At 37.8% G+C, this 26,826-nt stretch overlaps 1 protein-coding gene across 5 annotated transcripts; it reads left to right on the top strand.

Moving 5' to 3' along the window:
- The first annotated feature begins 353 nt into the window (after positions 1-353).
- LOC127868828 (mesoderm-specific transcript protein-like) lies at positions 354-26,826 on the top strand. 5 transcript variants are annotated; one of them, XM_052410915.1, is made up of 12 exons: positions 354-505; positions 6,900-7,055; positions 7,699-7,778; positions 9,163-9,240; positions 10,056-10,162; positions 11,105-11,160; positions 11,477-11,517; positions 11,766-11,833; positions 12,503-12,604; positions 23,604-23,680; positions 24,341-24,401; positions 25,393-26,826. In XM_052410915.1, exons 2-12 carry the CDS (start codon positions 6,902-6,904, stop codon positions 25,514-25,516), a joined length of 948 nt encoding a protein of 315 aa, XP_052266875.1. In that variant the 5' UTR covers positions 354-505; positions 6,900-6,901; the 3' UTR covers positions 25,517-26,826. The 5 variants fall into 5 exon arrangements, with proteins under 5 accessions (XP_052266875.1, XP_052266872.1, XP_052266874.1 ...); XM_052410912.1 differs by having other exon boundaries at positions 10,032-10,162; XM_052410914.1 differs by lacking the exon at positions 11,477-11,517 and adding an exon at positions 11,377-11,417 and having other exon boundaries at positions 10,032-10,162.

Genomic DNA, 26,826 nt, shown 5'->3' with positions numbered 1-26,826 from the left:
TTATTGTCCAATCTTGTCAACACGTGGTCAGAACATTTGTTTCAATGATATCTTGGATCAGTTTTGAAAATAGTTACGGTCTGTTGAAAAACATTGCCACCAGGACCAGGGGTCGGAGAATTTGGCCTAATATGGCTATTGTAAAACCTTGTAAGCACTCTAAAAGTTACATTTTTCTTTCTCTCTTCGTGAAACTTGGTCAGAACATTTGTTCTTATTATATCTTGGGGCTGCACTTTGCAGGTCAGTTCCTTTGTATCTTAGGTGAGCGACTTTGTACCTTTCAGACCCTTTTGTTTTTCGTGCTGTCCATATTTTGGGATCCCATATTTGCCTTTGCATTTGATCTATTTTTAGAATTATGATCCTGTGAAATTTTCATTTGTGGGGTTTCCGTCTGATTTATGTTGACATTGGGATACTAGATAAAGTGTTTCGATTAGTATCAATCACAGCGTCAGCTTATGTTTGCTTCAGTTTGCAATATCGAACGTTGACAACTTAGGTAAGTTTACGCATGTTCTTTTGTCCAGTTGTACCTTTTAAAATGATGATATGTTGTTTACAGATGTTTAATTCGGATTGATTTATTCGGACATGCTTATTATTTGAAGACAACGCACTCGCTTTCGCTTTCGGTGTTATGATTCTTTCCTCGATAATCAATCAACGTTTCGGTGGAGTAGTGTCAAACGTTGATTCCTGCTTTTTTTCATCAAGTTTTCAGAGAATTTCTACTCTTATAAGTTATTTGTTGAGTTTCCCACTCATTATATATCAAGAATGGGTATCAGAAACCATTCTGAAACATGTCTGTGATTGTTTTGCCGTTTGTAAATCAGAGCTTAGCTGGGTTCTTTATCTGGACTGTATGCCATTGCACTCTTGCATGAATGTTATTTATTGCTGTGTGTACCCACCCGACCACGCTTTTGATATTTTCTTTGGGTATTGCCTGTCTACACCAAAGGGACCCAGTTTATGTTTACAAAATGTATACACATTTGAAATTATAATTTCAGTATTAAGATATTCTCCAAATCGTAGCACAAGTGTTTTAATGCCTTGTATATTAACAACCCATTATCTGCGCTCTGTCCATATGCATGTCAGTGTTGCCAATATCTAGTTCATCTCTTATCAAATGGTAAATGGTAAATGCATGTGTTTATAGTCTGATTATGATTCTACACTCATCTTCAATCGACTTTGACATTTACCCCCCGATCACTGGGATATAAGTCGTCCGTTTACATTTGGCGCAGTATGCAGCCACGGCACATTGGCTTTTTCCCTCACAGGTACCCATGTATACTCCTGGGTGGAGAGATGCAAAGATCATGTGAAAGAAAATGTGAGGGCCCTAAGTGCGTGTCCTTGCTAAAAAATAAAATGCATTTGGGCCTCGCTCTGGGAAAACGGGTTTAAATGCACGTGCGTAAATTGTCGTTATATGCTAGCATGTGCAGTCCGCATATGCCAATCAGGGACGAAACTTTGTTTCGTATTAATTTGGAGGTTTTCCGGCGTAGATGTTTAACCCAGCTTTTCACATAAAATGACTTTCACATAACGCCAGCAGACCCAAAAGAATACACTCCGTTCATTCCATTGGTTGATTTTAGCATAGTTTACCGGAACATAAGCATCATTATAGCGTCTTTGTAGTATAGAATGTTACACTGAGCAGTGTAAAGAAATGCAGACTAGTTTCTGCATGTTCATACGAAGCGCACATTTTGGCACAGTTATAATTACCAGGGTGCAAGATCACGTGACTTAGTGCGGTTGACAGTTAAACGTTAATGGATGTTAAGACACCGGTAAGTTTTGCTTTTTATCAAATAATAAAATAATATTTTTATTTATCTCAATCATGTTAACTGTCGCATGAAAGACAGGCTGTATGCCACTTATGGCAATGTGAAATACACCGGAATTACTTTATTTAATAAGCCTGTGTTCTTAGCCAAAAATTTGATGTGTACAGCATTTATGTACATGGTTATGCTGCACACAAGGTGAAAATTCGGCAACGATTTCAGACGTATTCAGGGATTCTTTCTTAAATTTTTAAGATATCGACAAAAACTGAAAGAAAAACAAAACTGTCTTTTATACTCTAAAGATTTTTTTAATGTATTTCAATAACTTGAGATATTTTCAAAAATAAAGTTCTTACCGGTTTGCTTACATTCTGCCCAGCCCGTGTGTAATCTTCTGTGAACGCAGTTGATTCTGCACCCTGATTACACATGTAAGCATTAACAATAAATTACATCCCCACGACTTTCAGTGTCAGAGCAGTATATGTAAATCGCCAGAAGAAGATTTACATTGCGAGAAAAAGTATCATAACAGAATAGTGTACAGATAATAGAAAAATCGTTTATTTATCATTTTGTGACGTTGACGGACAGTCTGTCTGGAAATCGTCCCTATCAGCCAGCATAGGCTATCGATATTTGCAAGTGTCCTTAAAAAAGTGTGACTTCAATTTTTTATCAACAAGTATCGTGGTTTGGATGTTCCATTTAGAAAATACAATAAGATTATCAAAGACCCGCGGCATGTGAATTTGGGTCTAATGCTAGTTGCAATAATCCAACTCCCAGATATTGACCCTCCGTGTCGCTGGGCTGTACGTATGTACTCATAAAAGCTCAGAGCATTCAAGAAAAACTAGGTATAATGCCATATGCGGTCAGACTAGCTTAGACTGGGCAATTGCGCAGGCTCTGGCTGGGCTTGAGCTACCATGACCGCCTACGCCATAAAACACATGTTCGCATGACGCGGCACGGAAAGTGAGACTTGAATATGAAGAGAAAAAACTGCGTCTAAGTCAAATGTTAACAACGTATGTTTCCATGGCGAATGGAGGAAAATAAATTCATAATGAGCCATGTGAGGACATATACAATGTGATCTCATGTAGTATCATTTTATCTACGAACACTATTGTGTTGTTTGAATATACGTTCACTTCATAACAAACATGTCTTGCGGGTATCCAACTAACAACTGAAAACAAGAACAATAAAAGATTTGTTTTCAATTTAATTTGTTACTAATATAAAAAGGCTTCCTTTACTTTAAACTCCGGATATGCCAAATATATTCTTTAATATATTAATTGTTTCATTTGTGTCAACATGTGAATGTGACGTTTCGACTAAACACTTGCAAAAATCACCGTAATGTATGGTTCGACTAACTATGTGCAATTATTCACTCTGGGATTTATTTAAATTATCAATTTTAAATGCTTTTCCACCGGAGATGAAGGATATATAAAAGTGTTATCTTAAATGCTTATGCTTGTACTCGGAAATAACGTAGAAACTACCTTTAGGCTTTACATGAAAAGGCAAGTACACTCATTTTGTTGCACGCACAAATTAGACACACATATATATATATATATATATATATATATATATATATATATATATATATATATATATATATATATATATATATAGCAGCGTTTCTAGTGTTTGAACTTAAAACAAGGTTAATGTTATCACTTTAAAACATTAATGCAAGAAGTTTACTTGTTTAGAAATAAGTTAAATTCTTCCGCGGACTTTATCTTAATGTATGCGGATGGAGAAGTATGCGTCCGTGTCAGAAGACACGTGTCATATACAAAGACATGTGACTAAAATCGTCCTAGAAAATAACCCATGTGAAGGAAGGCGGTAGTAAATTTTACAAATTTAAACTGCCTAAAACAGTGGATTGAGTTTCGTTATTTAAAAACGGGTGTTAGTGTGTGCCGACGTTTTGCATATTGTTAGGTATGCATATGTTTTAAAACACATTTAATTGTACAAGTACGTGAAAATTATCTATATACCTTGGGATTTAATTTGGAGATAAGTTGTTTACCCTTCACCACTCAGTGAGTGTTTCACTTGCTCAGTTGCAAAATGAAACGTATTTCTTATAACGGTATTTTATAATTATTTACATCGTGCCTAAGGTAGTCACTTTTCTGCTGCTCGGATATGTATCCAACCAGTGTAATTAAATAAAAATTAGATTGAGTTGTATTCAGAGCTCCAGAAAATTGTTTCAGCCGAGGGGTATTTCACTCATGAAATTTGTAATTGATGAGTAAAAATCAAAATCCGATCATTCTAAGGAACATTTATGTTCGAAGGATCAGAATTAATAATAAATTGTACGTGTAGTATTAACTCACTTTTACAAGCAGTCTTGTACACAATAAAGCAATCACTTTTATTTTATTTAACAGTTATTCCAAGTTCTTTTGCCCTTGGCCTATAAGCAGCCATTAATCTATTTTTTTCCGTCTTGATTTGGCAAGCTACTGTTTAGCACACACTGTACAGCCACGATCAAAATCTTCAAAGCTTGGCCCACAAAACTTGTTAATTATATGTGTTTTTCGACTTAAAAAGTGCTTGAAAGAAAAGGTGTTTCCATAGTGCCGCACAAGAGATGAACTGATAGCAAAAATTAAATGCTTGCAGTTGGGCGTTTCGGGTTTTATCGAATGTGATGTCAAATGTTTTCATCATAAGCGTAAATCGATTCTCAACAAAGCAGCGGAGAGCCCGTTGTGTCAACAGCTGCCTTTATTGTGGGCCAAAATGAAATGATACCGTTTTGACTGAGGAGTAAATTAGATCGGGAACCACATTCTATAGATGGTCATGTTACTACGTTTTTACCGGTGTGCACACAATGACGGGAACCAGTAATGTTTACATGAATTTATATGCAGTATAAATCACAATAAACCAAAAGATTTCCTTAAAAAAATTCAATGTAAAACCAACAACTTCAACGCAAAAAAAGGTCAAACTTTTGCGCGTAGACACCCTCATAGCCATACCTTTTCTTCAAGAGCATTCCAAGCCGAAATGATTTAAACAATAAATGTGGTATGTAAGAAAGAACTCGACGCGAATCCGCGGTCACTGTTTTAAGGCCATCTTTCTACCGGCTTTTCTCAAGTTGATGATGGTTTCCCGCCATCTGTCAAAGTCTCATGTAGTCTCCAACCTAAAAGCAAAACACTGAATTTTTAGTATACAGCAATGTTTTCCCTACCACATGCACACAGAAATATTCAAAAATAAAGTCATGGCAAGTGCCCATATAGAGAATTGTGTCTTCAAATAAATGACATTCCAATTTTAGAGGGTATAGCATTGCACTCCAAAATTATTTAGTATATTGTAACCTAAATAGCTAATACGCATTGAAATTGCACACGATGCGTAATCCGAATTTAGCCACAGGCATTCGGCATTAGCTACTATTCCCCTCCTCCCAAAAACGCTCAAACTTTTTTCTCTCTTTCAAAATTGTCCAGTAGTAATACAAAATAACATGAGAAAAAAAAAATTTGTCAAACAACTCAACAAAATTTTAAGTCATGCGTCTTTTCTATTTTCTTATGCGTATTTTACGCAAATACGCACCTTATCTGGCCCTCTGGTTGTATTCTCTTGTATTGCTATTAAATTTGAGTCGTGATGAGGTTAGTTTTATTTACATTTAATTGTTTTGTGAATTATTCTGGACTATGTGTTAGGTTTTGAGCTCCCTAAAATCGATGTTAACTCCCTATGATTGTCATTGACGCTACATTAACCTCAATTCAGTAAGTAACACTATGAATTAAAAATAATACGTATTGCTTTTATATTTGAATGTTCATGTGTAATGTTTCATGATCAAATCCTATGTAGATTTTTCTCTGCAACACTTTCTGCTCAAAAACATAAGCTCCAAAACATTATCAGGAAATCTTAACTCTAAAAACGGCCCGGCCATCTTTCGGCATTCAAATTCAGGAGCCCAAGAGCCACAAACGACGACCACTTTGCATAATGCAGCCTCGGTCGAAGTGTCCAGTTTCTGAATGGGGTATTTTCACGTTTTGGTAAATTTAAATAAATTGTAAAGTAAATTTGGTTAAAAAGTAGTTACAGGTTCGCAAATTTTCGTTGTAGTTATGATATTTGTGAGGAAACCGTTATACTGAACATTTCCCATGCTCTAAAATATTCATTATATGCATCTTTTGACGATTTTAAAACCTAAAACTTATAAATCGTTGCAACGCAAAACGATTTAATAATTTGGAGAGTTCTGTTGTTGTCGTATATTTTGGGATACTAAGAGGATTCTTATATAAAGTATAAAATACATCACTCACTGTATGAGCACGGATGGCCGCATGGTCTAAGCGAGAGACTAACTCCAGGGGTCAGTGGTTCGAGCCTAGTTGGGGATTACTTTGTTTTCTTTCTTTAATTGTATTAATGTTTTTTACTGAAGCTTTTTAGATCCAATGTTAAACAGTTATCAATATAAAGCATTTACTGACAAACTTCAATACATGCCAAAATCTGTGGAAAAAGGCCCCTTTAAATATGTACAATCTCCACGCAGAGTTGTCGTTCCTTGCTTTCTCAAACATATCTCTACCATCACAAGAAAATCCTACCAGATTTGGTAGTATTTTTTTGGTTTAAGTATTATATTAGGAAAAGAAGTATCATTTTCTTTTACTTTTTGAAAAACGTGTATAAGTTAAAGCTCATAATAAAAAATAATTACATAAGTTTAAAAAAAATGCGAAATTACGGTAAAATTATTGTACCACGTAGCTAGGCTATCATCCGTGATTGGATATGACGGCAGGGATTTGATCCAGCTATCCTGGTTCCCGTCAAACCTCTGCGCGGAGGTTGAAATATGTATTCAGTTCTGTTTGATATATCGCAGTATCAAGTTCTACCCGATAGGCAGAGGGACGGATGAACGAATGGCAAACATTCCGTTCACTGCTCTAGAGACCTTATAAGACATTCCCCATGAAGAAAGTGTTGAGTTTATGTATGGAATCATTTCAGTTATGGGTTACAAGGCGATGATATGGGTAGTGGCAGTAACTGCGGCTACTTTGGGTTATCTGAACATCCCTCCTCCCCCGTTGTCTGCAACGCTGAAAAACTGGCGAAAGAAAGGAAGTGTCCTGAAGTACAAGGATTTCGATATCTTCTACATTGGTTAGTATTTTTATAGTAATTTTTATAGTTACGTTTTGAGAAAGTCTCTTTTAAACGAAAATCCAGTTTAGGCGAAAAGTATCGTCCCTGATTAGCCTGTGCGCTCTGCAGAGGCTCATCTGTGACGACACTTTACCCACATGCATTAAGCCCAGTTTTCCCAGAACGAGGCTCTTTTGCTTCTAAGATTCTCTCTGCATTTTGTCACCATTTAAGGAATGGGGCCGGGTGTCTTTTAATTGGGCTAAATGCGTCGTTTTGACTAAATTAGGGAAATTGGTGTTGTTGTTTTTTTGCTAACAAATACCTAACACTTTATCATGAAAGTGATATAAATATTTTATTTACTAACGTTCAACTTAAAGAGCTGGATTTGATATTAATGAAATATTGAGGCTTATTTGATTTTTTTTTTGTAGGAACCCTTAAATTGAGGGGAAAATTATATACTTTTTCCCGCCGGGAATTGGTGTCTCTATCGGACCCAAATATGAACGGAAATCACTGCTCTGTATAATTATGTTTTTTTGTTCGTTTTTCCACATTCTTTATTTTGTACAGTAAATAAATGAGATATGTTACACTAAAAAAATATAATCAATTCGAATATATCAGAACCTTTCAACACATCGTATTTTTTCAGTTGAAGATGGCTTTAAGGATGATGGTTCAACATTATTGTGTATCCATGGTTTCCCAACATCCAGTCACGACTATTCCAAGGTAACGAACAGCTGATGCACAGATGCAGTAGGGTGTATTGGCCTCTCTTTGCAGATGAATTTCGCTCTGTGTCAGGTCACGCTTTTGTTAAGCACAGTACAAGTATGCTCTTTAAAGGGGCCTTTTCACAGATTTGGCATGTATTGAAGTTGGTTGCAATGATTCAGCTCTAAGCTTTATAACCCAATGGTTCAAAGGCTCTGGCAGTCCGTTTATGTAGACTTGTATTGAAGTTTGTCATTAAATGCTTTATATTGATAAATGTTAACATTGGATCTAAAAAGCTCCAGAAAAAAATCAAGAATTCAATATAAAAAGTAGACCTCATCAGGGCTCGAACCACTGACCCCTGGAGTAAAAGTCTACCCATTTAGACCACTCGGCCAGCCGTACTCATGCCATAAAGAACGTATTTTATTCTTTATATAAGCAATCCTCGTAGTTTCAAAAAATATAACGACAACAACAGAACTCGCCAAATTATTCAATCGTTTCGCGTTGCAACGCTTGATAATTTTCAGGTTTAAAAATCGTCAAAAGATGTATATAATGGCTATTTCAGAGCATGGAAAATGTTCAGTATAACTGTTTCCTCACAAATATCATAACTAAAACGAAAATTTGCGTATCTGAAACAACTTTTTTCAATATGTCAATTTACCAAAACATGAAAAGGCCCCTTTAAGTGTACCACTTTAACGCTTTTAAATGCATTGTTGCCATACTTGGGATTTTTGACATACTTGATGAAAATGTCTTTGACAGTAACATTTCGGAAGAGCTTCGTTATAGGCTTAATGACAGTAGGCAAAATGAATTTATATTTATGAATAATTGAATTAAACCTTAAACATTGTTCACCCAACTTGGTTATATAAAGATTGCTTTACACCCACAGAGTACAAATTAGTTAAAAAAAGCATTTCATTGTATCCCTCAAGTTTTTAAAATTGAAGACAAAACTAAAAACGGTCCATTGAAAAGCATTAAAACAGCCTTTCTCAGAACATAAACATGTTAACGTATAGGGTATTGTTTCATTTCAGAAAATCTTAAGAAATGACTTGCGGATGTTAACATTCAAGCCTTACTTTTGTTTAATAACACATGTTTTTTTGTAAAATAAAGAATAACATATTATGAGTTTAATGTGATTTCATATTAGCCGAGGTCTGGGAAACCCGGGCTTAATGAACGTGCGAAAAGTGTCTTTCCAGATTAATGTAAACAATCCACACAGGCTAATCTGGGACGACCCTTTCCGCCTTCAGTGGATTTTCGTTAAGAAGAGACGTCCTTTAAGTGATACTATAAAAATACACTTTATGCACGTGCATCACGTCCGGTTTTCCCAAAACGCGGCTCGTTTATGTTAATGTTGCAGGTCCTAAATGGGCTTAAACAGCACTTTGAACAAATCGTTCTGGTTGACATGTTAGGTTTTGGATTCTCGGATAAGCCGGTGAGTTGAAATTGGGGTATCTGGTTGGTGATTGGTCAGGGCTGGACAAATATGAAGCCTGTGTTGCCCATCTTGGCCATGGACATGTCGGACAAGTTAAGGTTTCTTGTTATGCGCTGTATACTTCTCGTACTGAGAAGTGAATAACGGCATTTGTCAATTAGGTCTTTGTTAGGCAATATAAGATAGTATTGGTATTATAAAGATAACACCACTACTGTCGCCATCATATTATTTATGACGATTATATCATTATTATCATTACCATCAGCTTGTTAAAAATCGTGTTAATAATTAAATTTATTACATTATAATATTATGAGGCAATTCTTTCGGTGGCGCATACAATAAGTCGTGGAATTAAGATAACTAAGATAGTAAATCGTTGTAAAACGAGATAACGGCATTCTACGTCGCGGTAACACATGTAAACAACCTTGCAATCCCATCATAAGTTTCAAGTGGTCGATAACAATGGGGGGGCGTAGCATAATTTCCTATGATATAAATATAACAGATTCGCGTGTGTAAATTTATTTGCTTTTGAAACTGCGTGTAGTAATAATGATTTATTATACCGTTTCCACGAGTTAGTTATCTCAATCGCACATATTGCTACTTTTTCCACGTATTATTAAGTCGTTCTCAACAGATACAAAGTCGTGGATACAAAATAACAAAAAACAAGCACATGATTATTATGACGTCTGATATACTGTAAAACCTCAAATATTACTCGTGATACATATAGATTGCTAATATAAAATCATGTCTATCAATATTTGTTTCAGATGAATTATGACTACCTAATTAAGGAGCAGGCAGATATCCATGAGTCACTTCTGGTCTCGCTCAATTTAAGCCACGCCCACGTGCTGTCACATGATTACGGGGACACTGTCGCACTCGAGTTGTTACACAGGTAACATACAGCGTGGCAAATTACTTATGTTTACTACCGCATAACACGTTAATTAGGGTTTCTACCTGTTAGCAAGCTAGTAAGGGAAACTAAATGGTTACTCTGAAATTAGTTAAACTACCAAATGACACATGAATACTACTCAAAATTAGTAAAACCTATTGTGAGTAGTCTAGAATGTTAGTTAGGCCGCAGTACTGGGACACAAACCGGACACAATGCAGCGGCTGGCGTGGAAGGACAATATAAACTTATAGGCCCACACATACATTTATAAGGATTTAGTTATCTAATGCGGGTACTTGAGAATATCATGCATCTGGTTGAAAATGAAATACAGTTTTCCATTTCCTTGGAATTAAACGGAGCTGTACCCACAATCCAGACACAAATACAATTTTACTTGTATTTTACAACTAACAATCTTACCCTGAATCATACTGAAGGGCCCATGTGCTGAACCGAAAAAATGTTTCGTTGAAATTCTGATTTATAGATTTACCTTTTGCATTATTTTTTATAAATTTATGTATGTCCCCCCAATAAGCTAAAATTCATTTATAAATCTTAATTCCTTCTTTTTAGCACAGAGATATGTTTTTATCGTTGCACATGCACTGCTATATCAGTTGGTTGAATCTGTTTGTTGATATAGATTTATTGGGAGTTAATTTATTCTCCAAATATTTGATACAGCTTAACCATTAGTGTAATAATATTTTAACAATTTTGTTATTTGGAATCTTAAGTTTAAATTTATAGTTTGCCTGTGTTTACTATACTTTTAATTTGTATTTTTGTGAATGTTTTTAAATATCCTTTGTACACATAATTTAGAGTATAAAATGACAATTATTAAATAATTTAAAACGTGCATTATTTAAAACGGTACATATTTAACTTTGTTACTATACATTTCCGATTTACATCTACCTGTTGCAGATTCAACCACAATGAAGCAAAATTTCACATCGACTCATTAAGCATGCTTAACGGAGGTATGATTTAATGTATTCTTTTTAATATAAAATAATTTTTCACTCAATATTATAAAATATTACGTGTATGCCAAATATTTAACAGTACATTTCGAAATCTACACGTTTCTTAACGGGGTCGTAGTTAGTACGAATTTTTATTTGGAGACAATTGGTTTTATTCGCATGCATTTAATTACTTAAACAAACATTTTATTGCAATAATGTGTATTTCAGGTATTTTCCTAGAGACTTATCACCCTGTTCTTATTCAGAAGGTGCTTAACTTTATTATTCATTTACATTTATAACTGTGTTGTGTGTTTTTTTCTTTAAGGCGTTTTCCCAGAAACTAATCATCCAATGGTTTCGCAGCAGGTGACAACTGTTTTAAGCTTCCATTTAGTTTGATATTTTATTTTTTAACATACACATGCTTCACTTCAATACATAAGAAAGCAAGTTTGCTAATTGTGAAGAAAATTGTAAAGAAACATATAAATTGCTACGTTTGGTAATTATCTTGTACCATAATTAAATAATATGCGCTGCCAATCAAATGCATCTATATCGGACTTATCTTTTAAAGTTTAGAATTAATTCGTTAAATGTATCTCTTATTTCAGTTGCTGTTGATGCCAGTAATCGGCCCTACGTTGGCACATCTCAGCTTTTATGCAGCGTTTAAGAGAAGGTAATGGCGACACTTTCTGAAGCAAAAATACATTATTAACGAAAATTTAGTGTCATATTTTTCCGGTGGATATTACCATGAGAAAAAACATATGTTAAGCAGAAACAACAAAATTATTCTTAAACATTGTTTTAATTATTTCTAGCACTTATGTGTAGAACATGTAAATATTGCATTTCTTTAGCTATGTACTTGCTTTTTGCTAAGAAGAGACTTTCTTGAAACGATAATATCATTAAGGCGGAAAATGTCGTCCCTGATTAGCCTGTATGGACTGCACAGGCTGATCTGGGACGTCCCTTTGTCCCTTTAAGTACATGCATTAAACCCCCCTTTTCACAGAGCAAGGCCCATATACATCAAACTTGTTCTCATATTAAGCAACCCTTGGTAGTATGATGTTTCATTAAGTATACACAATTTTACTGGACAACTGACATTGTTTTAATATTTATAGCAAACTGTATGTTATGTAATATGTTACAATGTTGTTATATTAAACATATTTACAAAACAAGTTTATAAATAGGAGCACTACATCTTATGTTCCATGCTATGTTTGGGCTGGAAAACTAACTGCACATGCTAATTTGGGATAACACATTACGCACATAAATTAAGCCCCGTTGTACTAGAATCAGGCTCACTCTATGCTTGTGTGTTACTTAGCTTAGCAAGGACATTTGGTCCAGAGTCGCAGCCGACAGAAGAAGAGATGAAAGACTTCTATGCGCTCGTTAGAAATAAGAATGGAAATATTGCAAATGCAAGGTAACTGATAAGTTATATTAAAATTGCATTCGCCTAATTTATAGCATTTACTTTACTGCAAAAGGTAAGTAGCTGACACGTTTACCTATACTGGTTTAATTGATACTGTTTTCTACATTGTGCTTGTAATAAAAAGTTCAGTCCGTTTGATATTGAATTTAATATACAGTGTCTGTATTTGGAGCGAATTCATTGAACCAGGGTCTATGCAGCCTTTAAAAGAACATCTTAGGATGTTTGTGTTCAATAGCCCTGGTGGTTACGTAAACATACTTTCCCGTTATAATTTACAGGCATATCTTACTCAAGTGGTCTTTGTTATTTGATTACTGTTTGAAATATTTATTGATATGTTTAGCGACCCCAGCTTCCAACATTTTTATCTTAAATAGTGTGGTGAAAGTATTGCAATGTCTTAATTGTATTGTATATGTACTGGGCCTCTTAAACAAAACAACAAGACAAGAAAAATATGTATAAAGACTCGTACATTGAACATTGTCTAAAACAGTAAATTTAAATTCATTAGGTCACACAATTGGTAATGTAATAATAATAAATACAATCATGTTAACAGACATGATATATATTTAATTTATAATTGTACAAAATCGTGTACGTATAATCTATGCAATACAATTGAGTACAATTTTGTATGACATAAATGGAAGGTCATCATATTACCAGCTATCTTAGATTTTTTTTTATAACTTAACGAATGCTTATAAATATTTATCGTTAATTCTGTGTATTACAATCAAATGTTAAATACGTAAACAAAAGACTGGCGGCTTGTTAATAGAATGTGATTCTTGATATTGTTTCTGGAGAGTCATTATTTCTATTTATTTATATTATTTATATCAAAATATTTGTGCCTTGCATTGTGAAAATTTGGCTTCATGCATGTGGATAAATACAGAATACTAGATCGGTGCCGAATAAAGCGAAGTTTATTTTGCGAGGCTTAGAAAATCTGAACCACGAGCCTTGGCGAGTGGTTCAGATTATCGGGCCGAGCGAAATAAACTTCGCTTAATTCGGAACCGACCAAGTATTCGATTTATCCCATCAATTGTCTTAGTCGTAAATTATTTCTTTAAAAATAGAAAATGATAATAGAACTACACGGAAAATCCCAATGTTATTTTAAGCAAACATTGTTTAATTATTTTATTCGTGCCGAGCTTAATATATTAAAAAAAGATCAGTAACTAACATGTTTTTCTGTTTATCATACCTCTGCGTCCCCGATTTTAAAGAAATAATGAAAATACAAATATCCTAGCGTTACCAGTTTCCGATAATTTAACAATAAAACTCACCTTAAAAAATTGTCTGTGTTTATTGTCGTCTTTTCTGTCACTGCATCGTCAAGATGAATGTTCAAAGTGTAATTTACAACGAAAAACGGGAACAAACGAGCCAAAATAAGGGAAGTTAACAATAAAAACAAACGGACGTCAAAAACTGTAAAAACAGAAAGTGCGACACCGGTTTCCGATAGTTCCATGAATAGTCATATCGTGACGTCATTTCAAGCACTGACTTACGAAACAGCGGTGCAAATGCACTAAAACTATAAACAAATTCAATTAAGAAACAATATTCATTGAAATCGCAAATTTAAAACAACAAAAAAACTTATTTAACAACATGGGCATTTGAAAGAGGTGTTTCTCCGGACTACTCTGACTGGTGTGCAGTATTTAAGGTGTGTCCAGTGTTGGCATACATCACATTGCGCCCATGTGTAAATTGCAAGAGACTGTCCATCTTTTGAAGTGCAGTTGTACTTCTTGCACACGCAACATTTCTCATCGTCCGTCACATCTTCATCTACGGACATGGAGTCATCATCACTGGTCTGTATTGCACGTGATGGTCCTGCTACTGGACTGCCTGTAGTTGTTGCCTTGCCAGCGGTCGATGGGCGGGTGGCGGACTCGGCAATGTATTGACGCACATCGTTGAACGTTTTGTCTTCCGTCATTGCTTTGCCACCAACAAGCTTGTGGATATTTCGGCGGGGTTTGGACACTTTCTTCGAAACTTCAGTGGGGAAGTCACTGAAGAACTTTGCACCGTCGTTTATGTCAGGCTCATGTTGGATAATGTTATCCGCACCAGAAGCCAGCTTTTCACAGGTGGCTGCATACAGCTCTGAAGGTGCTATGGCATCGCCAAGACTAGTCACCGCATCAATGGCATTCTGCAACGGATAAATTCCAGTCTTCCTGAACGATGCTTGCAAGATGACATGCGACAGAGCTACAGTGTATGCTTTGCACGCCAATTTGCAAACATCGTACCGGGTCACACATTGGTGGTGCAGTCTGGAGTACGTTAAACATTCCTGGTTGTATTTCTTTTGGAATGGGCCGAAACAACCGACATCCATGGGCTGTAAAATATGGGAACAGTGAGGTGGTAGAACGAATAGTATTATTCTGTTCTCTTTTGCCCATTCAATGAGTTCAATGGAGATGTGACTCTTGTGGCCATCGTACAACACCAATGTGGTATCTTCTTGGTTGCGTCCCATGGCATATTTCAAGAAGTGTGTCTTCATATAGCGAAGAAACACTTCGCTGTTTGACCAACCAGATTGCGTCATCATGCCTTCAGTCCCTTCACTCTTTCCGACCATAAGCTCCGGTAGCATCCGTTGACCGGGAAATACAAAGAATGGCGGTATCTGGGAACCAAGAGCATTTCCTCCGCCGATCACTGTCACCGTTTTCGATCGTTCGGCCATCACCACTTGAGGACGTGCATCGAAGCCAGCTACAATATTTGGTGGTCTATATTCGGTATTTATACCCTTTTCGTCGATGTTGTACACAAGGTGAGGTTTGTTGTGCAACTCGTACTTGTCGAAGATAGTTTTCAGTTCTTCAAAGTAGTTTAGGATCACCTCCTTAGAAGCACACCTTGCTCGTTGTTCAGGAAGTCCGGATGGCTTAACAACTTTGAGTTCTGGCCACCTGCCCATGAAGCCATAGAACCATTTGAGACTAAGTGGTTTCTCTTCCCTTCCCCGTTTTCCAAGGTAAACAGCGAAGTCGGACGCCTTGGTGCATATTTCTGCCCGAGTGTACCCGTACCCGACACGCGCTAGACCTTTCACATGCTCGACCAGTAGCTGTTCCTCACTGAGGCTAAGCAGCGGTGCGGGTCCATTTTTTACGCTATCAACCGACACTCTACTGTCTACGCGATCGCGCAACGTGGTAAGAGGCACTCCATATATCTTTGAAGCCCTATATACGGGGATATTATCCTCTTTAACTGCCATGTATGCCCTAGTTAGAGTTGTCGGTGAATACGAACGCCGCCTTGCATGCGTGGGTCCGCGGGAAGTCGGAGATTTAAGCTTTAAACAAAATGATTTGTTCCCTCAGTTTTTGCCTTTGCTGTATACCCAGCAGAGTAGCAGTATGTGTTGTATGATTTATCAATGTATTGATGTCAATTTACAGAACTAAAACCATATTATGAGCAATCGAAATCCATTCCGATATAATAAGTCTAGGCAGAACATGTTAATTTATAACCCGTGTTTACAGTAGGGTGTAGTATTTTACAATAATCATTGAGGAACTTTACCCATAACATTACAGTGGGCGGAGTTTACGAAACAAAACATGGCTGTCGTATTGAGCGTTCATAGTTAATTGATGTATTCAGACCTTGTTTACTAAGTAACAAAATGTGTACTTAGCAGAAACCAGTTAAAAACGTATACATTTGTAATAAGTAAATTTGATACCTTAATTCGCAGCATTTTCACGAAATTGTTGAGCTACAAAAAAATCGCCGATGTCGAACGCACTTGCTTGCAAGTTGTTTACCTGTGACGTCATGTAGTAAACAAAAACACGCGCAATATCGGAACCTATCGGAAATAGGTGTCTATCGGAAACGGGTAACGTCACGGGATACTAAACAACTGCAGCTTTAGCGGGAAAGAATATGACTTTTGTCGTTTGACGTGTTAATAATGACGTCACGCACTTAATATTTTTAAATAATGTTTTTTATGCCCCCGGCTCGATAGATCGGGGGTATATAGAATACTATATTAGTGTGATTGTGTACTTAAATTTATCCCACGAGTGAAGAAAGGTTTACACGGCGAAGTTTGCCGAGCCTTGTAAGCCTTTCTGAGACGAGTGGGATAAATTTAAGTACACAATCACACTAACATAGTATTCTATTTATCCTACAATATTTTTTTATTTAATTTATTTCTGATGCAATAAAAATAGTAGTCTTTAATTTATAAAATAAAAGCAAAAACACATTAAATTAGCTGAATCTAACATTGCGTAGTAATATTAATTGTGATCTTTCCCGTTTACGGAACTCGAAATAGTCCTTAAGAATTCCACGCAAAAGAAGAGTAACGAGACAAAATATCGCTATACGCCTCGCAGTGTTCATTCTGGGCCAGATTGCTGATAGGCGAATGGCCAATCAGCAATAAATTTAGTGGGCCATTTAAAGATTTTAAAGTAGGGGCCACCAGCTGCATGTCTGTTGAATTATTATGAGTACTTGTCCGAAAATTCCAACAGCCGTTAACAAACGTGTTACTTTTACTATGCTTTTTACAAATGTCACACAACATTGAATTATTTTTGTCATCGTATGACAACCACGTAAATTTCTCTACCCAACCTTTCTGGAATAAATGATCATCTACCTTTTCCGAAGGTTTCAACATTTGTTCGCTTGAACCAGCAGACGATGTAGGCCTACTCGCTTCGGCCGAAGTATCTGCTGCTTTGCCACCTTCCTGATCAGAAGTCCTTTCACTTTTCCTTGGTTTTTGTTTAAAAATGTAGGAGAGTTCGTTCCTCGCTGCTCTCCTTTTCTGATTTACGCTTTGACATGTTTAAATACTTTATTTTTCTAAACAAACGTTGGAAAAAGGCAACGAAATATGCTGACAAACGTTTTCAACATTTCTGATGACGTAGACACAGTTTGCCTACATGTGACATCTATCAACAAATGGAAGTACAGGATTCAACAAAGTGCGCCCGCGGTAGCCAAGCAACGGTTATTTTCAACATACATTTCAACTCAGCAGGCCTCGCAGTACGATTCCGTCGCTTTGTTTTTTAAAATTAAATCCCCCACTGATAAAATTTGTAAAGCGCAAATTATATTATCTATGCGCTCGAATGGCCCACTGATATTTAGATTGCGCCCATTAATATTTCGATGCGGGAATCCCGCAATGGCGCTGCCCAGAATGACCGCTGTACGCCTCGATTCAAATTTAATCAACGTTCCAAATGTTACACATTCAAGTAGAGCACATACGGTTGTGTTCAAACTACAAATCTGGTTTCATCACTGTAAAATACTGAAAACAAAAATGGCTGCCATTTTGAAATTTACAAAATGTGTAGAAACCTAAGTGAAGTTGTGTAGATCTTCTAACCATGTTTATTTTCGTAAAGTTTAATTTGCTTCCATGACGAGTTAAAATTCTGGAGACATTTCTTCATCGCCATCCATCTTTTCCATTTTAACGCACTGGATGCAAGCAGGCAATTCTTTGTGAATAGACATTCTTTGATCGACTGACAAAGGAACGTCTTATTCATCAAAGAAATTACCCTTTTAACTCAACATCGATTTCCTTTCGAACAGTTAAAGAACAATTCACTGATACTTTTCTTAAATTTAATCCATCAATTGTTCAACAAAATGTGTTTTTTATTGAGGTTAGCTCTTCCGTGGGTTTTGCCTGAAATTACAGCAACTACTAACAACGACACTTGACTAATACACTCACATGAGCATCGACTGTAAACCTTGTCAGGATGGCACGGTCGTCCTCGGCAGTACACTCTTCGAGGGAAACGCTCGTCCGCTATCGTCGTCGGCTGCACACCACCGATCCTCCTGGGAATACCTACCCCACGCACAGGCTAAACCTCCAGGGCAAGACACTAAGTCACAGGCTAATACTTACGTCACAGGCTTATACTTATATATCCACCTGGAAATACTTACCTCAGGGCATCTATCTTCCTGGCAATACTTACCTCAGGGGACACGTCTGCACACGTCCGCGGACCGGGTAGCAAGAGAGCATGGTCATCCCAGCAGGCATCTGCGTCCATCCGATTGGCTCCACATCATGCAGCATGGTCCCGTCACATGAACATCGCAAGCCGGGTACCAACTCTGCACGGGGGCGTGTCACCAGATGTCACCGGCACTACACTCCCTTCACTTTTCTCTTTTTGGGACGACCCCCTACTCACAAAAGGAGTCGTCCCACCAATTGTCATAGTTGTCCCGCCGCCCGTCGCCCCTGAGGAAGTATATTGACTATCTCTCGGACCCCAATGCCCCTTTCGTAAGCAAAGCAAGGAGGTTGCCTTCGCCATGCAACGTACTCTAAAGCCACTGCGTCCGAGCCGTCCCATGCACCCCGAGGAAGTATATTGACTATCTCTCGGACCCAATGCCCCGTCCCTAAGCAAGGAGGGCGCCTTCGCCATGCGATGTACGCCTAGACGCAGCGACCTAGCGGATCCATGACCGTGCCCGGACTCCCCAAAGTCGGGACAACCTAATTGTTTTAAAACTACAGGTACGCCACAACGTGCGCAGAATGAGGGCCTCAACCCTAGATAGACCACAACTAATTGAACCCATTGGCCGGTTTTCGTACGACCACCAAGAATATTTTAATATGCATGCATACCCTAATTAAGGTTTAATACCCTCCATAAAATGTCAGTGACCCCTGATCTGAAAATAAACGCCAACAGTTTTTAGTATTGATTTATATTGCCGTTCACAGGCTTATGCCGAGAACCGAAAGATACCACCGGCCCAAGGACCCTTAAAAAAGAACAGTAAATAAGAAACTCGTAGATTAATGGGCTCGCCCAGCCAGTTCATCCACAGAGCTTAAGCCATGGACAGCCTTCAGTTATCAACACAGTTACAGTAAAATTTCTAAAAAAAATTTATCAATTGCATTGGCAAACCATGAAGTTAAGGTTGAGAACAATTAACATCTAAATAATCATTACCACCACATTGGGTGACATGCAACCGTTTCCCACGGTTCCTGACATGCAATAGTTCCTCACAGTTCCTGACATGCAACAATTTACATCTTCTAATGACATAATATACAATGATGACATGTCCATGAGTGGTTATTCAGAGAAATATAAATAAAAGTGGCTGAAAGAGCTCACAGCTGGATCTGATAAGAGTATTCTAAATGCCTCGCCCTGCCGCCAACTACCCCCAGTATTCAGCGAGGCGACGTGTACCCATTACGACATCAAGCGTATTACACTCGCGTGAAAACACACCATTAGTACAAGTACGAAATAATAATTAATAATTAATATAAATGTTAATATATCTATTTAATTACAAAATCACAATAACCTGTATGTTTTCTCTATTTTCGGTGGCAATACCAGCTCAAACAAATCCACTCCCACTCAGGGAAACATGAACAGAAAAATGAAAAAAGATATCAGTTGCCGGATGTCATGACAGTGAAATCAACCTGCGTTGTCACGGAGACCAAGAGTAACCAGTCTAATAATGTATATTCAAAGTTACTAAATAATAACTAAACAATGGACTGGTGGGCGAGGCCAATAAGGGACTAATCGAATAAGTGGACACGTGCCTGATTAATCAAACACATCGATTCTATCAACAGGATTGTTTGACACATAACAAGTTTACACTTCACTGACACTAAAAGGAGCGAAACACAACTAAAATAAAACAAGAAAAACAGAGAACTATTAAAGGTACCCACCCCCACCCTTTAACTAGATAATAACCTCAGGCCCCCACCCTCGCTCAGACACTCACCTAATTTCCACCGCTGGGACCGCTCCCAACGGCGAGAACTTGAGGGTCGCCACCCTTCAGAGCCACGCCTGAAAGGTCCCCAAGATCCATCCTTCGAGATCTTACGGCGTACACACGCGGCGACTCCGTAACCGCACGCACCGCTATGGCGGTTTACCGAGGAGTCGTCATGACTAAACTGATTCCTCTTGGTGTTACCAGAGGGAAACCGGCGACTGGACACCTCCTAGCTGTTCCATTAGCTAAAAAAAACCTGCTGGCGGTCACCGGTGCGATACCGGTAACCGGACGACTCACGGTGATTTACCTTGGCGCTCCCATAACTGGGCAATCCCTGCTGGACTATGCCAGCAGGATTCCCGTAGCTGGACGACTCTATAAATCTGAAAGATCCCTGCTGGACTATGCCAGTGGGATAACTGGGCAACCCCTGCTGGACTATGCCAACAGGATTGCCGTAGCTGGACGACTCTACAAATCTGGAAGATCCCTGTGGGTCTATGCCGACAGGTCTCTTGGGCAACCCAGTTGGGACTTTGCCGACAGGGTTCCCGTAGCTAGACGACTCTTCTGATGTGCTCCGAAAACTGGACAACTCCTGTGGGACTATGCCGACAGGCCTCTTGGGCAATCCCGTTAGGACTATGCCGACAGAGTTCCCGTAGCTAGACGACTCTTCTAGGGCTGCGTTCCCAAAAAACTGGACACCTCCTGTGGGACTATGCCGACAGGTCTCTTGGGCAACCCCGTTAGGACTATGCCGACAGAGTTCCCGTAGCTAGACGACTCTTCTAGGGCTGCGTTCCCAAAACTGGACAACTCCTGTGGGACTATGCCGACAGGTCTCTTGGGCAACCCCGTTAGGACTATGCCGACGGAGTTCCCGTAGCTAGACGACTCTTCTGTGCTCTCAAAACTGGACAATCCCTGCTGGTCAGGATACGGCTTGCAACTGTTCTCTCCCTCCGCTGTAGCTTCACCGTCACCGACGCCGCCAGTCTCACCGTTGCCCCTTACAGAGCTCATGTCGGTGCACACCCCAATGTGACGGACAACTTCCCGAAATGTAGGTAGCTGCAACGGAACCGCATCATCGACGCCTTCGGTTAACACGTCTTCACCATCGCTGACGCCGCCAGTCTCACCGTTGCCCCTTACAGTGCTCATGTCGATGCACACCCCAATGTGACGGACAACTTCGCGAAATGTAGGTAGCTGCAACGGAACCGCATCATCGACGCCTTCGGTTAACACGTCTTCACCATCGCCGACGCCGCCAGTCTCACCGTTGCCCCTTACAGTGCTCATGTCGGTGCACACCCCAATGTGACGGACAACTTCGCGAAATGTAGGTAACTGCAACGGATCCGCATCATCGACGCCTTCAGTCTCATCGTTTTCTCCTTCAGTGCTCTCGTCGGTGCACACCCCAATGTCACCGACGACGTCGTGCACTGTCTGCAGCTTCCTGGCAATAAGGACACGTCTGCACACGTCCGCGGACCGGGTAACAAGAGAGCATGGTCATCCCAGCAGGCATCTGCGTCCATCCGATTGGCTCCACATCATGCAGCATGGTCCCGCCACATGAACATCGCAAGCCGGGTACCAACTCTGCATGGGGCGTGTCACCAGATGTCACCGGCACTACAAAAACATCGCGTTATTTGAGTACATTCGACATTTTAACGACATCGAAAATGCAGTCTCACCAGTTTCATTCCAGTTTTATATCTCAACACTGTTATTCACATTCATAATCCATCGTAAACACACACACTAATCGTTCGATGCTTAAAAAATATTTAACTGTTAAAAAAAAAACATCCAAGTCCGATTTGTTGTTGTTCTGAAATCCAAAGCGTCTAGCTTCTTTCGTCATTTAAATTACGTCACATGAGATACGTCATAAATTGCGTAATCCATTCAATGGAAATATAAGTACGGAAAGCTGGTTGGTCATAAATTTTAGTGAAGGACCAAAATAGTATGATTGCATGACTCAAAACCTTTGCCCATCTATAATCTAGTATAAAAGTAAGATATATATTATAGACGTTACATACCCGGCTGAGCCGGGATTGGCAGTGATAATCTGCCCCAGGTCGCTAAAGCCCTCGGGCCGTTATTCTTCCTGCGGGCCGATTATCACTGCTCGGCCCGGCTCAGCCGTGTATTATCCTCTTAATAATCCATCGCAAACACACACACTCGTTAACTCGTCCAACGACTGCGCACCCAATGACCTGAATGACGCAATCAGGGGTGAAAGGCCAAAAAGTAGTCCCTATGTTCTAAAAATATCTGTGGAATAAACATTATCTAAAAATATCCGTGGAGAAAACCTTATATTTTCTGTATGAGTCCTATCTTGTTCTATAAAATCATTTAGCTGTAGGATAAATATTGTTTTGGCCTGTCTGTCTGTCTTTCTTTCTTTCTGTCTGTCATTCTAGCCCAAATTTTTAACCTTACAGTAAAGTTTTGCAATAACTTTTGAAATATTGAACATAGCAACTTGATATTTGGCATGCATGTGTATCTCATGGAGCTGCACATTTTGAGTGGCGAAATGTCAAGGTCAAGGTCATCCTTCAAGGTCAAAGGTAAAAAAAAGAGGCGCATTAGGGGGCATTGTGTTTCTGACAAACACATCTCTTGTTGCATTTTGTGTTGCATTTTGTCTTTAAAATATATTACATCTTGGTGAATTGTTTGTTTGTTTTGTTGAATCTGATTCGATTTGACTAAAAATGATTACTTTATAGTTGATTCCAAGTAATATGACCATCCTCCGCCGCGCGTGACAGCTATATTTCAGCATTGCCGAAATAAAAATATTCCACAGTGGTTTATTTCGACAATGCACGTCTGATGATGGAATAAAGTGCGCAGTCCGCATCGGCTAAATGGGACGACACTTTCCACATAAACAGGATTTTCACTGTAAAAAGAATTCCTTTGAATGGAAATAACCATAAAGGCGGAGAGTGTCGTCCCTTATTAGTCCGTGCAGACTACACAGGCTTATCTTGGACTAAAATTAAAGCACATGCATTTAATAATACATTTTTATAGAACAATGGCCATTTGTATATTGGTTTATTACCTCTGTTTTAAGACTTATACATTACATCACGCAAAGGGGTGAGAACAAAGACAGGTGGGTCGGTGCCCTACAGAAAACACAAGTACCAGGTGCGCAATTTCGTCCGTTCATTTATAATACAAAAGTGGTGCCATCTGCCATTACCTTTTGTTTATGGACAAATTATATAGAGTGGTCGTGTGAAGTATATTAATGCTAAGTAGTCCACATTGTCCAACGACAGTTTGTGTTATCAATTCATTAACTTAAATATAGTGTTCATTTATATTTATGTCATTTGCCATAATTGTAACTTACAGTTACGATTTTAACTTTAGCATAAACCAATGATCCATTACGTATGCTACATTTAAATTGTATATCATCCGGGTGTATCCGACAATGGTGAGGTTTAAGATCGTATTTACTTGTCCTGAACGACCTGAAACGACTGTGACCATATTAATGTTTCATATAATTGTTAACTCTTAAAGTAGAAGAACAGCTTAACTGTTTTGTAGTTTGGGTTAAAAACCATCGGCCTTTGCTTATAACTTTTGTTATCCTTAAAATTCGAAGATATAGGTCAACACAACAATTTGCTCAAACACCTTGATAGCAAAGTCTTTAAGTTGGTTTATCTTGAAGAAAACAAACATGGATCAAGGAAATACGCGTACTATCTTCGAGATCTACTTCATTACTAAAGTAAGCACCATATGTGAACGTACATTCTAATCTTACTGATATCATGCTTTTACCTTTTCCAGTTCAGATGATATATGGCCCGGCAGATCCAGTGAATCCTCCTGCCTTCGTAGATTATTATAAGTGAGTCTCCGCGGCCCTGTTGCTCAAACCATACATGGCTACTTAATAGCTTGTTTATGATAGATAGACATAAATAAAACTGATGATGTGTATAATTATAATCAAACATTTCAGTCATTTGAACTAATTATTTAGCCTGCCTATCTTTTTCTGCAAGAAGTCATTTGTTCTGCAATAAGTGGTGTGTTCTGCAATATGCCATTTGTTGTACAATAAGTCATTTGTTCTGCAATACATACTATGTTCTACAATAAGTCACTTGTTCTTAAATAAGTAATTTGTTCTGCAATAAAAAACATTGTTCTACAATATGTGAATTGTTCTGCAATAAGTCATTTGTTCTTCAATAAGTCATTTGTTCTGCAATAAGTCATTTGTTTCGCAATAAGTAATTGGGCAAGTGTTACCATTATATTCTAAATCTTAAACGCATGCATCATCAAATCAGAAATAAGATTTTTGTAAAAACCATGAGCAGATTTGTCAGTATTAAGGTCGTATTCATCAATAAATACATAGAATAAGGAATAGACGTAAACAAAGACATGTTACTTCTAGAGTTTGAATATAAACAGGATATTGCGTCATTAACAAACTGGAATTATCCACGCTTATGTAGCGTCTGACTTAGCTTAGAACAGAGGCATCATTTGTTGAATTTTTTTTTTCTTTACAAACCAAGACGGAACTGAATCTTTTGGGCCTTAAGTCGGCCTATTCTAACATCTGGCCTAGTGGTTTTTGCATAGAATTGACATTATTTGGAGCTCAACATAGTTTCAAACAACTATTTCTGTTAAATATTTGCATATTTAAAAAACTTTGATTTCACTTTAAACTCTATATGTTGGTTTATCAGTTGCAAACTCACGTCAACCGTGTAGAAATTATGCATCCATGTTTGCAGTGGATATAATTTAGCAACATTTGATATACGTACAATGTCTACAATGTCGCCTATGATCTTTTGATTACTTTTTTTATCACGCAGGAAAGTTGTCCCAAATCCGCGAATCCACGTGCTCGGCTCGCGGGTCGGCCATTACCCACAGTGGGAGGACCCGGATGGAGTGTTGATAGCATACCAAAGCTTCCTCCAATTTGTGTCCAAGTAAACAGTTGAATCCTAGTGATCAAGGGAGTGCTATGTAGACACATATGTCACAGAAAAGCATCAACGAAGTACTGTGTATTTACTGACACATACACTGCCACAAAAATTTGACATACATTGATATAAAAAAATATATTTTTATTTTAAGCCTCTGGAAGTTCATACAGACCTGATTGTGACTGAAATTAAAATGTTAATCCTCGTTTTTTACATACGGGAAACATTACTTCTCTGACAATTTTACTTCTTTCAGAACGTTAAGTCGACGAATATGAAAATTACTCAGTTTGATGTAACACTTAACTCTCCCCCTATCCAACAGCAGAAGTATTTAAGTTTCAGCCATATTTCTTTAGGTGTAACGTATTATATGTGAATTTCCAGTTCTAAAGTAATGATACTTGAGATGCTTTCCATTGGAATTCACGCCACCTTTGAGCAGTTTTCCCTTTGCAATGTAAATTTGATTCAGTTATTTTACTATGCAATGTGAACATGAGCATAGGGTTTTTATATGCATTGTAAAAATGACCCAGTGCTTTCCCTTGCAATGTTAAATGATACAGTAGTTTTCATATGCAATTTAATTTATTAACAATTTGTTTTCATTTGCAATGTAAATATAATCCAGTGGTTGTCGTATCCAATGTAAACATGTTCTAGTGGTTTTTCCATGGAATGTAAAAATGGTCCAGTGGGTGTTTTCGGGTGATTTTTTTTTTCATTTCATGCTTTATGGTCAAAAAAATATACCACCTGATTATTCACATTGAATATTTTATCTGAACAATATTCAGTGTATGTTTCATTTGCAGATGAATGTGAGAAATTATTTTACCAAATATCAATCTTTAATATAAATATCCAAATTATATCAAACATGTAAGGTCCCTAGTAAAAACAATCAGTATTGTCCACTTCTGTCAAAGTGATGAATTTAGGGATGTTGAAATTGCTAATACTGTTTTCTTAATTGGCATAACAAATACCTTAAGATTTCTTTGAATAATTAGCCGGCCCCGTGTCGTACCAATGTCAATGATGTTTTCAAACAATCAGATATTTCATTTGTTCTTCGAGCAAAAGTAAAGTTTGATTCAGAAAACCATAACATGCGTGTTTGCAAATACTTTGATTTTATGAATGATAAAAATTGTTATCGGAAAAAAATTAAGGTATGTAACAATTTTAGTACCGTATGTTTATCTTCCATTTTAATAGTCTAGAGTCTTTTAAGCAATGTCAATATGTTTGAATACTGTTTTAACAAATCTTCGTCTTTTTTATCAAATTAAATAAATGCAAAAATTA

Source organism: Dreissena polymorpha, chromosome 2 (assembly GCF_020536995.1).
Source record: "Dreissena polymorpha isolate Duluth1 chromosome 2, UMN_Dpol_1.0, whole genome shotgun sequence".
In the NCBI taxonomy this organism is placed as follows: Eukaryota; Metazoa; Mollusca; class Bivalvia; order Myida; family Dreissenidae; genus Dreissena; species Dreissena polymorpha.
Note: the sequence above shows the minus strand (reverse complement) of the source record. Positions and strands in the feature narration are given on the sequence as shown.

Excerpts from the sequence above, each read along its gene's own strand:
- LOC127868828 (XM_052410912.1), top strand. The coding sequence starts at position 6,902 with ATGGGTTACAAGGCGATGATATGGGTAGTGGCAGTAACTGCGGCTACT. Across the intron at positions 7,779-9,162 it reads CCAGTCACGACTATTCCAAG|GTCCTAAATGGGCTTAAACA; the intron begins GTAACGAACAGC and ends TTAATGTTGCAG. Across the intron at positions 12,605-23,603 it reads GGAAATATTGCAAATGCAAG|ACTTATACATTACATCACGC; the intron begins GTAACTGATAAG and ends CTCTGTTTTAAG.